Consider the following 14,622-nt stretch of genomic DNA (forward strand, 5'->3'; position numbering starts at 1 on the left):
TGTATTAATGTATTAGTTTGCAAACATTAAGATCAAAGGCAAAGCAACAAATACATCCTAAAAAGTTTTAGTCAGATTTTTATTAACGATATACAAGTAGCAAGGCATAAAAAATTAATATGTTCAAGCCTTGAAATGTCAAGTGTAATGATCTCTAACTCTGCTTACCTCCTTTGCTTTTTGTTTCAGTCTAGCCTGCTCTGGGTCTTCTTGCCTTGAGCGACTCTACATGTTGAAAAAAAATGGGGAAAAAAGGTTAACAGATGGTTTAAGATCCCCTCATCTGTTGCAGTTAAGTTAAAAAATAGCAAAGAAAAGGGAACAGGGTACAAGGTGTCAAAGATGGGATGCTTAAATTCATAGAAGTGCAATTTCAAACCCGTAGGCCTCACCCAAAAGACTGTTAAATATTCAGATGTAAATAAGATCTACTCTAGATTTAAATTAAAAAAATACTATGCTTTTGCCAATTCTAAAGTTTCCATACACGTTTAGATTTCAATTATTTACTACAAATACAAATTCAAAGATCTGAGAATGGAAGTGACACTCCTTCCCTTATCTGATCTTTTTAATTTAAACCTTTCACAGTCAATTATATTAAAAAAAAATCTGATTGCAACAGAACTCTTTCTTCAGCTGTTGGTGCAGAGAGAGAGAGAGAGAGAATGTGAGGAAAACAGTTGTAAAGTCACCTTCTCAAATAGCAAACCTTCGCAATAAAAATGTTCTTATCTGTACGAGCTTACTTTGTGCACAGCATTAAAATACACATAAGTTCACCTCACTCATGCACTGCTACTAATATTAATGTTGTCCTTTTTTAAACTGGAGACAAACTGCTAAATGGCAACTTCCAGTTTTTTTCCTCCAAAAACAGAAACAACAGCTCTCAATATCCATTAATGACTAATTAATTGCACTAACAACCCATGACAGTACATTTTTTCAGATATAGATTGTTTTATAACCGTTAAAACTAGTAACTAAAAATTTTGTTTATGCTCATTAAATGTACTCAAATGGAAGGAATTCAGAGCTCCAGAAGTAGATGACACATGTACTATCACGCTTTTCTAGTTGCATGATTGGTCAGTACTCAGAAAAAGTAACACAAAAAAGTTGCAAGATAATAAAACTTGTGATATCCACAGAAAACAGTTGTTCCTGATGCCTGAAAGATATAATTATTTGATTTGAATATTTCTTTGAGATTTGATCTCCTTTACGCAACTCCTAAAGGAATAACAGTATCTACCCTTGTCTGCCCCTTTCTATGCTGGAGACAGACCTGAAGCTTGAAAGAGCAGTAGTTTGCAAACGTATATACGCTCAGATTTTTTTCATTGTGTTTGGATTTTTCATAACATATTCCGTTCAGATTTAAAAACCATGATATATCCAATATATCTCCAAAGGGAGATATATTTTAAGAGCAGGGGGACATCCCATATTGTAAACATATCTGGAGGAAGCCTTGACTATAATTTGGTGGACAGGGCACAAATGACTCTGAATTCACTATCTTTTTTTTTAAACTGGGACTGCATTTTCAGCTAATATAGCATACATATAAAAAGCGATGATGGCAAAGTATGACCAAATCAGAATTAAACAATAACGAGATTTCTTTGAAGATGTGCTTGACACTTTCACTGTGCACGTTAGCTTCATCTTCCAGCACCACCTACTAGTGATTTTGTGCCTGTCAGCATAAAAGGCAGTTCATCAGGATAGTGTCTGGAGTGAAGTAATGAGAAATTAGAAACTGTAGATGGCTAATTAGACTCTCACATTGTAGTTGTGCCCAACAAGAAAATACTCCAGCATAACGTAGACTGAGATTCTTTCCAACTTCAGTGGTCACACAAAAAGAAAAATGCAGGACAATCTGACCTAGTTAATGCTTAAAAAACAGAAAAGGATTTCAAGAAATGTGTGGATCTGCCAAAGAACTGAGACTCTATTGAGTAGAGCAGCTATTATGAACTTGATTATATTTGTACTTACTCAGTAAAAATAAATGTAATAAATAGTAAACAAGTTGCTACTGTAAGAAATGGATTTAAATAAGTATTTATGAATTAGGTCCTCTCTCTCTCATTTTGTGATCACAGTTTAATCACTGTGTGCCTCAGTTTCTCCAGCATGATATATGGAAAATCATACTTAGTCCTTTCAAAGCTTTCTGATGATATATTTATAAAAACACAATGAACTTCTATTGCCTTCAGAGTCTCCCAGTGAAAGCAGTAAAGAAATAAAAAGTTTTCTTATATTACTGTACGAAGCTGAATCATTTGCCAAATGCAAAGTACAAGTTAAAAGCACTTCAGCTTAAGGAGAAAGCAGAGTCCTTGGAGAATCAAGCTCAGACTTCTAACATTGTTACCAAGTTTCTACAAGAAAGTGATAGCATCTTGGAAAACATACCAGATCCATGTTGCATTTGGGGACATCATGGCAAAATTTAAAGCAATAGATGCAAAACACCATCTCAATTTCCTGGACTCCATAAACAAAGGAAAAACTCCAAGAAGTGTTACAAATTTCAAAATATTACATTTAAAAGCTTTTTTTTTTTTTTTTTTTTTTTTTTTTTCAGATCAGATCAAAATAAGATCTAGAGTTCAGGATAACCTGAAAAAGCAGACCCTGGAAGTAGGAACAAAATGAAATGATCTGTTCTGTATAAACCTCCAGCTCATTTACAGAAAAATGTACAAAAGTTGCAGAGGTAAAAACAGACAGACAAGTCCTGAATGATAGTAAGTACAGGAATTCCATCAGTAGGGAAGATTTAAAATATCAGGTATGTTAGACAGATGAAGCTAGAGTTCAAGGTGATGGTGGAACTACTCTTAAATTCAGAGTAATGCAATGAGTTTCTGGTTATTCAGTTAATCCATATCAAAAGTCCTTTTCAAAGAGCTCAGGTCGGCTCTTATTTCAGGCAGTTAGAACTCCAACTTCACATCGGATGGGTCATTACTGGTATAAGCAGCACACTAATAAAATTAAGGATTTTTTAGCTGTCATTTTCCATTTCCTTTTGTGTCCAGACAAATTTTAATACATTTTTTTTTTCAACAGATTGTGTAGAATTAAATACCTTCCTGCTGGCTACGGAGTCAGTTTGTAAACTGGTAAACTTTAGACGCAAAATCATCAGCATATGCAGGCTAAAATGTGTTAAAGGAAAAGGATGAACATTTATTACTTTATTAATTCTTCATTTTAAAATCTAATATAATTTATTAAAGGCTTCTTCTGTGCTAATGCAACACAGATTAAAGCACGTATAAGCAAACAAAAATGTCAAACTTAATAGAGGTGCCCAGATAAGCTTTAAAAATGTCACTGGCTTCTCTTTACACTCCATTCCACATGTAAGCATCTCCTTCCTTTGAAGAGTTTGAGCAATTTTGCTGCTGCTCAGCTCCTGTAATGGTTGTCTGTATATCACCACTTTTATTCACCAACTATTTTAATATTTTACACTTACTTTTGCCAAGTTACTGCCTAATCATTCCTTTTTTTAGTGTAGTTTCAATTCTTTCTTCAGTCATCCCACATTCTTGGTCTCCTTTTCTCCTTTCCCTCTAAGCTCCAAATCTTAACCTGCCACATCTCACCATTCTGTGTCAAGCAGACATTTTTTCCAAATTCTTTTAGTGCACCAATGCCTGTTTCCTCCAATGCTTCAAAAACACCCAACAACCATGGTAGTCCACTACTTGCAAGGAATTCATCATGACTCTTTTCCCTCCCTGCCTCTATTCTCCATGTCTATATCTGTAAATGAAGCAACCTAGGTTTATGTAGTACATTTTTCATGTTAGTGAATAAATCTCTTTAGAAGCAAGTCAGCTTCCCGTAGTAATTTTAGAGAAACCTAGGACTGATCTTAACCAGATAACATATTTTTAAAGACATTAAATGTGGTCTGCTACTGAAATTGAGAACATGTTCACCAAATCAGGTTTGCTCACATTTCTTCAAAACACAAACTACTTTTATTAGACCAGACAGCCTGATATTATAATTGTTAAGAATTAGTGCTTTATGTTAGACAACTTGCTATCTTATTTATCTGAAAACTGCATAGATCACATTAGCTCTATGAAAATATTACAGTTGTAAAGTATGAGAAGTAGCATATGCTAAGATGTGTATTCAAAATACCCTAGAAATAAGGCATTTCATTTACATGTTTCCAAACTCCCTAATGTTCCAAACCTCAGTTTTTTCTTTACTACAGTTCAGTAAGGACGCCACAAAAGCTGACATCTAATTACATAACCATGCATTTTTATAAGATGGATATGGTATTTCATAGAAGTGTTTTTAAAAAATAAGGATATTTATAATTTTAGTTTAGTATTTTAATAGATAGAATAATTGTTTTTAAAACTGGAGGATACTCTGCCCATCTACGTAGACTAACTAGAGGGGCAGACTAACTGTCCTTCTAATGTATGTAAACCATGATCATTATTCAGTATTTTGTTGTAATGTGTAATGTCAAAGCTGCACTGCTGTTACATTTTGTCCAACTAGCATAAAAAGTTTTCTATGAGAATAATTTTAAAGTCTTCAGCTTGTAAAACCTGTCTTTTAAAAGCTCTCAGGGTCTCTTCTCCTGGGCACATGCTTGTCTCCTGCTTTTAGCAATAGCTGATCACTGTTAAGGCACTTACAGCTCTGCTCCCTCTTCCCAATATATATACTGGGAATTTTTAATGCTTTAAATTCATCTTTTTTCATTAAATAAAGCTAACAGTCACAACTGCAGGTGCTGCACTATTGAGAATCACTGCTATGCCAACAGTTTCAATTTTAAACCTATTTTTCCCCATTGATGACATTAGAACTTCACCCACGGCTGTACCAGCTTATAACTTTCACTTTTAATTAAAGAAATTAAATTGGCAACATGAAACACTTTGCTTTCACATTAGCTTTGTTAATAAAAAGTGAAAGTTAAAAGCAGCATAGCTGAGGGTAAAACCCTATTCAGAGCTACGTCCACACTGAGGTGGAATGCAAGAGCACAGGTCTAGAAAAGATTTATTTAAAAATCATTCAAATTGAAGTAACAAATTTCTAAAAAATTCAGAAAGCCATCTTGACACAATAATTCTGCCTCTGCTCTCCTCTTATAAGAAATGAGTTGCAAGTTTCAGTTTGGAGAGTGCTTCATCTCACAGAAAGCTGCATTGCATCCACCGCATTCGCAGAAGCGAGGGAAAGGATTAAATTGGCAGAAGGCTGACCTCCTCTCGCCCCGAGAGGCAGCCCCTGCAGAAACGGCAGCAAGGGCACCCACAGCGCTCGGTAAGGAAATCTGCACTGCCAAATTTCCATTATACCTCTCCAATGAAAAAGGCACTTCAGCCTGTAGCACTATGAAATCCATCTATATCCAGTATCATCCATAAACACTAATTAACTTCAGAAACGCCACCAAACATAATTTTCCATTTACCAATGCAAGGATACTTTTTACAGAATAGAGGCCACAAAACAGATCTTACTTCTGTGATTACTGTACTTACATTTTGATACACTAAAGCTTGATGGCCAGCATTACTACCGAAACAGAACACCCAAAAACCAGATTAATAAATGAATCTCCAATATATACAGTCTATTAAAGGTATGATGAATAAAATTAATTTGGCAATAAAAATAAATGTGCCTTTAGACAGTTCAAACAGATGAATTAATACAGTAATTTTAACATGATCAGCTTTATTATAAAATATATCAGAGCATTTTCCCTTGATTTCCTGAAATAGAGGACAAATATTTATGTTTATTGTAGAAAGCACAATAAACTTCATTGTGGAAAGCATAAATCAAAAATAGAATAATCAACTATAATCTCCTATTCTGCATTTTTCTCCTGCTGCCAGCAGTATTTCCATTCTTACCCCATAATAAGAACCTCCTTCTATTTGTCACCCACAACCTGCCTTTTCAGGTTTTAGAATAGCAGCGAAGGACACAAGGAACAAATCTTTCACTACAGCGAGACCTGCACTCCACTACTGCGGGAGGGCCACACAACACACACCATGTCAAACGTAAAGGTAAATTCCTCAAGTGATTTCAGCCTGGCTTTTGACCTTTCTGCTGTCTGAAGACTCCCCTTCGCTCTTTTTGCGATTCCCATGCCAACCACCACCAGCCAGAGTCGAAAGATCCCTGCTTCTGCACACACATGCCAACAGTGGCCAGTGGGGTCTCGCTAGGAAAACACACGAGGGGAAGAGTTGACTCTGCCAAATGTCTCCTGTGAAGAAACTGCTCTCTAGATACATAAAAAAAGATGGCCTCTCCTTGGGTGGTTATTCCTTTACCCTGTCATTGACATGTCAGGAAGATGATCCAAAAGAAAGTAGTGACACTCAAGTTAGTTGCAGTCGCTCCCTATACAGCTCCTACACTAAATCCACCATCGTGTTGTCCGACTGGCTGAAACAGGAGGTGAGCCTGCAGCAGGAGCGGACCGGGGATCATGCAGTTTGGGGGACCCATGTATCTTTAAATATTTCTGCTGGAAAAAGAACCTCTAGGATGTAAATTAGCTAAACGCTTTGTGGATATACAGTCTAAGCTTTCTCACACACGCTGTAGTACATGATGCAGAGATCCCTGCGGTGGAACAGATCATCCTAGCTCCTGAAATAGTACAGTCTCATTTTCGATTTTTAGCTTTTTTCCATATTTTTAAGAAAAAAACCCTTATGAATACCTTATGAATCTTCCATCCTGTCAAGTTTGTCTTTTTCCAGTATATCTTATTGTAATACTAGCATCAGTCATTACTCTTCTGACCTATGGTATGAAGTTTCTATTTCTCAAGTATTTCCTTGGCATGGCACATAAGATTTTTTAATCCTCTGTCACTTTACAAGCCAAATAATACTGCTGTTTTGCTTTAAAGATACTCTTGTAGCACCACAATGGTTTTTAGTTTGAACAGTAATGCCAAAAATCTTGCAATAGTTTTTGAAGCCAAACTGTTTTTTCTTCCGTCTCCACATCTGTAGTTTTCTCTCTCATTCTTCCCAAAACATTTCCTGAATCTAAATCTGCCCCCTTAGGATGCTTACGAATTCTTTAATCATATCCTAATATAACCACTGAAATTAGCTGCACCGGCTATTTTCTTACCACCTCAAAAAAGCTCAAAACAACAACAACAAAACTGCAAAAACCCCACTGTCATTGACCACCATTTATATTTCCTTCTTACCTCTTGCCAAATTCTAACGCAAAGTTACAAAATTGGTTTCAAAGCTTCCCAAAGATTCATCGCCATTGCCCATTCACTTCCAGCTACATGCCTTCATTCTCCATCATCTCTTCCTAGCGAAGATGGTTCTTTTACACTGTCCACTCCAATGCCCAGAACACTTCCTTCAGCATTATCTTACTCTACTTCAGTTGCTAACAAGGCTTCAAAGTGTAAATACTTAATTAAAATATAGCTTTCACTGAGCAAGCTAAACCTGTATTTTATACTAGACAGTAGCCTAGGTACCACTAGTAGGCAATTTTGAAACTTTTCCCAAAATTATCCTGCCGAATATCTTTAAATTAAACATGTTGTTAAATAACATGTCAAGACGTGTACAAAATAAAAGATTGTTCTGTCTAAAAGTCTCAGTAAGAAGCTGCAGTTTTTAAAAAAAGAACAAGTTTCTCTGATGTTTAGATTTAACCATTTATGAAAAAAATCAGAATCAGAAATTTCATTTCATTTTAAAATCCCGAGGCTTCTAACCTTTAAAGATGCAACACTTAACATCGCCTACACATAGTGGTAACCCTGTCAGTAAGACAATATTCTCACTAAGATATTGAGCATACAAGATGATTATTTTTTGGAGAAAACAACTGCCACTAGTCAACATCTCACAACATGATATTTTGCTACTGTCTGTAGCTGTATCTCAAGATGTACATTGAACTTGTTCTGCTAGAGTCACAGCAGAGAGACAAAATGCTTTCAAAGCCTAAGCAATCCCCCTTCCCCTGGTACCAACTTAGCCCGCCCAGAATGCACCACAGTTAGGGCTCTACAAACTGATGCCGTCCATTTAGCCAAAGAATAAATACAGGCTATAAATAAATTAATAAAAGCTATTTTATACTGTAATGCAGCATAAGGCACCTTGATCTGAGAAGCTTCTTTGCGCAGTGAGTATTTCAGTCTCCAGAGCCAATTTAATCATTACTCTCCTTGCAGACACAAATATCAATCCGCAGGCCACAGACAGACATGAAATGGTTACTGATCTTTATCACTCGTTATCAGGGCAGCTGGGGCAGATTTTAACTGTGTCAGTTTAATAACTGTGTCATTACAATTACTGTATCCTTTCTGCAAAGACTTAGATCTTCTTAGACAACTAGGCAAGTTCACAAAGACTAAAAAAGGAAGCCAAAAGATCCAGAGGTTTCCAATATACAGACATGTTATGGCTCAGACAAATCCTTGAGCTTGATGCACAGATTACTAGGTAAAGATTTAGTATGTAGGAACTCAGGTTAAATGATCTTAACAGTCCTCTCTGCTAATGTACTGGTGACCTTGCATTTGGACTGCAAGCTAGATGCAAAGAAAATCATAAACAATTTATTAGTCAGAATAAAAATTAGTAATTTGATCATATTTTGCCACTCTGAACACTATCAACAAAATTCTTGTAATAGGCAGTCAATCCATAGGAACAGAATGGTTGAGAACAAGCCGAACACTCCATAAAGGAAAAACACTAAGTTCACTGTCAGACTGGCATTTATACTTAATCACAACATTGCATAAGCACATCCCAGAAAGTTGAGAATATCCTTAACTTCACTTTTTAAACATCAATGTTGATAAATTAGCATTGGTCTTCCATGGCTACTTTTTGTTTGTTTGGTTGGTTTTAAATTATCATTTCTAGTATTCCACACTGAAATATTTATATCATGCTGTTTCTTATCTGTTTCTGGTTATGAAGCTGATTCATGCATTCATTATTTTCATGAAGATGGTTTTTTCTAATCAAGTAGAAGACTTTCTAATATTTGTAATATTAGAAATATTACAATGTAATACGATTGTAATATTATAATATGTAATATTTACATAATTCCTTACTTTGCTCTTTTTGTAATTTACAGTAATCAAAGTAGTTGCTCATGTACTTGTTTAGTAAATTTTGACTTCACAGAAATTTAGTTTACTCAAGACTAAAACAAACAAAAGAACCCCAAAGAACATGAAATCATAAAGTAATTCAGGTTGGAAGGGACATCAGGAGGTCATCTAATTCAAGCTCAGATCAGGCTGCTCAAGGCTTTGTCCAGTCAGAGAAATGTTCCTGAGCTAAAGAATACAAGTTCCTATATTTTCTCAATGCCCACTAAAAAGCAAAATAAAACAAAAGAAAAACAAAATCCACCACCACCAAGAAGCAACAGACATAGAAAAGGTAATTTATCAACATGCATTCACTGAGTGGAGAAAACAGGCTACAGAAAGAAGCATTAGAAAAGAAAACTAATTCTGTTTCCATCTAAACATGGGATGGACGTTGTGTAGAAATCTACGGAATATTTAGCAATGCGAACAGATGAAGAAAGAACACAGGACAGGAATAAAACTAATAAAAGATTAAAATACCCAAATCGACAAACAAATTACTAAAAATATGGAAAAACTTTAAAAAAAAAATCTCTCCATTTGTGAACATCAATGGCACATGGAAACAAAGTGTTAAAATTGAGCATTGAGTTGTTCTATATAATGTTTTCAGAATGTATGATAAATAATTCAAAGAAAATGCAACAAAGGAATAGTTAAAATTGAGTTAACTAAAGGATAAGTTTACTTGCAGATTATGAATTTGCAGTTACAAATAGGATATTTATCTGTACCTATATGTTCTTGAAACAATGTTGTATTAGTTTGTTGTACTGCATATATGAAAATGTAGTCTTCGGAATTAACATTACAAAAGAACACAAATAATACAGATAACAGATTTTAAAGTAGATTGAGCTTACAAAAGCCAGAACTGATAGTTAACTGACGACAGCCATGATTCAATTAATAATTAAATAATGCAGTTAGAGAGGTGACTGAACACCAATTTTATGTGCATTAGGACATATAGTATTTACTTTAAAATAAAACAAACATGAACAAAACTTAACTGTTCTCAAAAATGTCTAGGAAATCAAGAATTAAAATAAAAAAGCCTCAGAAAATCCATAACAATTTACAGAGTTGTGATTAAATACCAGAAGTATAGGCTATGATTTTAAATGATAGAGAAACCCTGGAAGCTATTAAGTTTCAAAGGCAATTGTGAAAATTATTTCATTACATTATTTTGAAATTTTAGCCATTGTCTTCTTTATTCATAAGAGCTAATCATATTCAGAATTTTATCCTGACAATGCTGGAGCATTCCAGTCAGGTCAGGAGTCATCATGGATAAATTAACACGACTTCATATATTGAAGGTGTGGTGTCACAACAGTTTTAAGAAAAAAAAAAAAAAAGAAAAAAAGAGAGAGAGAGACAGATAGATACCTTGGCAGCCTTTAGCAAGATCTCCCTCTCTTGTTCATCTTTCCTTTGCTTTTCTAAACGCTCTAACTGTTCAAAAAACTTTAACTGTGATCGGACATCTGTAGCTTGTTCATACCATTCATCATCCTGCAAAATGAGAATAACATTTGATGAAAAACATTCATTCTCTTCAAGGCTATGCATTTAAGCAAGACTTTAAATACTATACTGTAAATTTTTTCCAATGTACTAACAAAAAAGAGCATTTTTTTTAACTCTAATGATATAGTAATATTTTATAAAAAGGGAATGAAGCCAGCATACGCTTAATACTGTAGCTAGAATTTGATTATTTAACTAGTATCTATTCAACTGGAAATATATAAGAATTGATTAATCACCAGAGATATCAAAGAGTTAAAAAAAATAAAAACAACAGATTTACTGATAAAAAAAAAAAAAACTAGGATGTGTAATTTTATTACTAAACAGTCCTAGATATAAATCTAAATATATAAAGTCTGGTTACAACTGCAATTCCTGCATTTGTATTTAACTTGAATTAGTAACAGACACGACCAACACGAAGTATCACAAAACCATTTGAAGTTTAAAACCGAGTTGAAAATAAGCATGTAATTACAATTAAAATAGAAGAACTTCATGAAGGCTAAGAGCATGCATGCTTTCCTTGTACACAACAACAGTAAGAATTTATGACACAAGCTGCACAGGGAACTCTTGCGGAACATCAGTCACAAGAGTAAGTTATCCATATTGCTTTCATCTCATTTATCTGCTTAATATTTTCCTTTCATGCTCAAAGGCTATTAAATCAAAGAATACCATTAGCAAAAAAACATACAGAAAACAATGAAAATGATAAGGTTCAATCAACTCTGGTCAATACTGATATTTTTTCTAAGAATCTATGAAGATGTTACTTTAAATGCATCTCTGGTTCAAAACAGACTAGCAAAGGGCTTTTGTCTCTGGCACTATCCTAGGGAGAAGGAAGGAGGAATTAAATACTTGCTGAAGTTGGTGAAGAATAGTGGAAAAAACCCAAGAAGTTATTACCACATCTAGTTTAAGAATTTCCATTAATTTCCAAAAATCCCTTAATTACAAGGAAAGATACAAGTATAGGTAAGATACAGGCATCCTGGCCTCTTTAGTTTTTAATCCATTTTCTGTCACATTAACATTCATTCTAGTTGCAGACCCTAAATTTTTTGCATATGCCACACATAATTAGTCCTACTGTGATCCACATTTGGGAAGCAGGTGGACAAAGATACAGTGCAAAGGTGCTTGAGCAGGATTTCAAGATAAATAAATAAATAAACAGGGTTAAAACAGTCAACCTGTACCCTAAAAGATTTACTCACTACACACTAAAGGAATCTAAGTACAGCTTAGACATACACACTCTTCAACCATGGTAATTTCTGTCTTACTTTTACACCAGTTTAACAGCTATTAGCATCTTATTTTCACCAACAAAGAGATCTCATTTTCACCAGTAAAGAAGTTAGGGTTTTTTTGAATTCAAACTGCTTTGCAGTTTCTTATTAAAATTTTTCCTCTGGTTTAAGATATCTAAATTATGTCAATTTTCTGCAAGAACACAATCACTAGCAATAGAATTAGAGTTGCATTTTAACTTGAAATGATCTTTTTGAAAAGAATAGCATTACTTAGTTACAATGAAGAATTTACAGCTGAATTCCTGGGTTGCTGCTTTCAGACAAATTGGTAGCATTTTCCTCCGATCTGAAAACAGCATTCTTAGCTTTATTCCTGGCATCTTATCATTGAACTCTTTAAAGCTTTTATGTCTTGGGCCAAAACTTTTTTAGCATGCTGTGATGGTAAAGTAACCATTAGCATTTCTCACAGCCAAGAATATGAAAAATTATTTTAAATTAAATACCTATATATTGAAGCAATTTCAATCCAATTAATGGATATCTTGATCAAGAAAGGAGACACCAAGAAGCAACAGTTCTAGCCATAATCCATGAGCAAAAATAGTTTCACAGATGTTCCATACTAGCTACTTTGACAGAAAAAGATGAAAACATAATTCTAGACACAAGTTCTATTACAGACATTCGAAGACAGACAGAGCTGGCAAGCAATGCCACCATTCTACCACTTTCTATTTTTTGAGGAAGACAAAATTGCAATTAAAACATGCTTTGCACACAAATCAAACACAGAACATCTGCAGTGTGCTAAGAAAACCTTGATTTCTGACATAGCTTACACCGTGTCATTATATAACATTCAATACCTTGTCTCTGCACACTTACTTTGTGTGATTCCATTCGGTGCTGGGTTATCACTGTTACTTTTTCTATCACTGTTCTTAATCTGTTCTGTGTTGCATGGGAAATAAAAGTAACCACCTCAGCTGGCACATCAGTAATTCCTAATTTTTTAGCTAAAGCGGAAAACAAAACAAAAAAAATTAGCTTACCCCTCAGGAAGAAAAAAAAAAGAACATAAAGTCATAATTTCATTTACCTGAACAGAAAAATCCTTGAAAGTATGTATTTATCTAACTTTGGTGATACATTCATGACCTCTTGAAAACAAGCATGATGTCATTTTAAAGTTTTAAATGAGAAATCAGAGCTGTTGCTTTCCACTTAGAAAATATGAACTTCACTGCAGTTTATCCCAGTATCTCAAAACAAAGTATAATAGAGTATGAGAGAATATGAGCTCCCAATTATTTTATACAACCAAAAGCAATGGTTTCATTGCTTTCAGAAGCATTACTCCAGATTAATTTCTGTGCTGATGAGATCAGGCTGCCTCCCAAATCACACTGTTGTCTACCTTAACCTACATTATCAGCAAACTACCAATAATAATAATTCTTTGGAAAAAAACTATTAATTGAATACGAGGAAAATCATTTTAACTACAGCTATTTAAAAAGTTTCCCAAAAGTTGCTTAAAACATGAACATGGATAGCACTTAAGAATTCTTAAATTTATCAAAATACTTAGTAAGTTCTGGATATAAATTTGTAGAGGTATGTATGTACATACTACCCTGTGCTCTAGTCCTGCAACACATATATACATGGGTACTCCCAGGATGACTCAAAATTTTCCAGATAGAAAACTATGTGCGTGTTGTGTGTGTATATACATAAAGAGATTTTATATATAAAAAACATACTGGATGCCTTTTGCAAGGATTATTGGATTTGACCTACCATAAGATGGTAAACATTCTGCTCAAACTGAGTTAGTTTTTTTATAATGATTAAAATGAACACAGGTCTTCTAAAAATGTTTGTGGATACGTATGTTTGTGACACATGCATGTGTGTGCAGAATGTTACAGAAAATTTGTTTCAGAATATTTTGGAAAGTGTTTCCTGAATTGCTAATTAGAAAAGTAATCTTCATCTGCGGGGTGGGGGTAGCCAGACAAACACAAACCTGAGAGGCTTAAAAACAAATATTTTTTGTGAAGCATCCCTATTTTTCCAGCCCAACCTCAAAAGCAATAAACCATCACATGTCTAAAAAATGAAGACGAACAAGTGAACAGCGGTTTTATATTGATATGTACTTCTGTTATTTCAACGCGGTGATTTGAAACGAACTGGCAGTGCTGAGCATCACCCGTGGCTTGATGTCAGCGCCGGGTCGGGGGCAGTCAATCACTGCCAGGGCCGGGCCGGGAGCTGCCCCTCTCGGCAGGGGGCACTGCGGCCGCCCGCACCCGGAGCCGCGCGGCACGGCGCGCCGGCCCCCCGCCACCGCCGGCCCCGACAGACGACAACCATCTTCCAGCAAAACGCCTGGGCGTCTCGTCCGCCCGCACCGCGGCAGCGCTCCGTGCGGCGCAAAATTATTCATACATAGAAAACCGGGGAAGTAATACAGCCCAAAGTGAAAATTGCTCTGAATTCTGTTTGGAGATATGGCTATTATAACGGATTTCGTACGAAGCTATATGAAAAAGATTATGTTTCCTGCAGCTCTCGCTTGCTCCATCTCTTCCTCATTTTTTT

At 35.1% G+C, this 14,622-nt stretch overlaps 1 protein-coding gene across 1 annotated transcript in view; it reads right to left on the reverse strand.

Annotated features, from left to right (window-relative positions):
• LOC112987640 (transcription initiation factor TFIID subunit 4-like) overlaps positions 1-14,622 on the reverse strand; it is a 152,443-nt gene that overhangs the window by 71,118 nt on the left and 66,703 nt on the right. The window contains exons 11-13 of the mRNA XM_064519675.1: positions 12,898-13,028; positions 10,601-10,726; positions 169-225 (exon numbers count right to left, since the gene is read on the reverse strand). Coding sequence (XP_064375745.1) covers positions 169-225; positions 10,601-10,726; positions 12,898-13,028 — 314 coding nt within the window. The remainder of the gene's footprint in view (positions 1-168; positions 226-10,600; positions 10,727-12,897; positions 13,029-14,622) is intronic.

This window comes from Dromaius novaehollandiae, chromosome 13 (genome assembly GCF_036370855.1).
Source record: "Dromaius novaehollandiae isolate bDroNov1 chromosome 13, bDroNov1.hap1, whole genome shotgun sequence".
NCBI lineage: Eukaryota > Metazoa > Chordata > Aves > Casuariiformes > Dromaiidae > Dromaius > Dromaius novaehollandiae.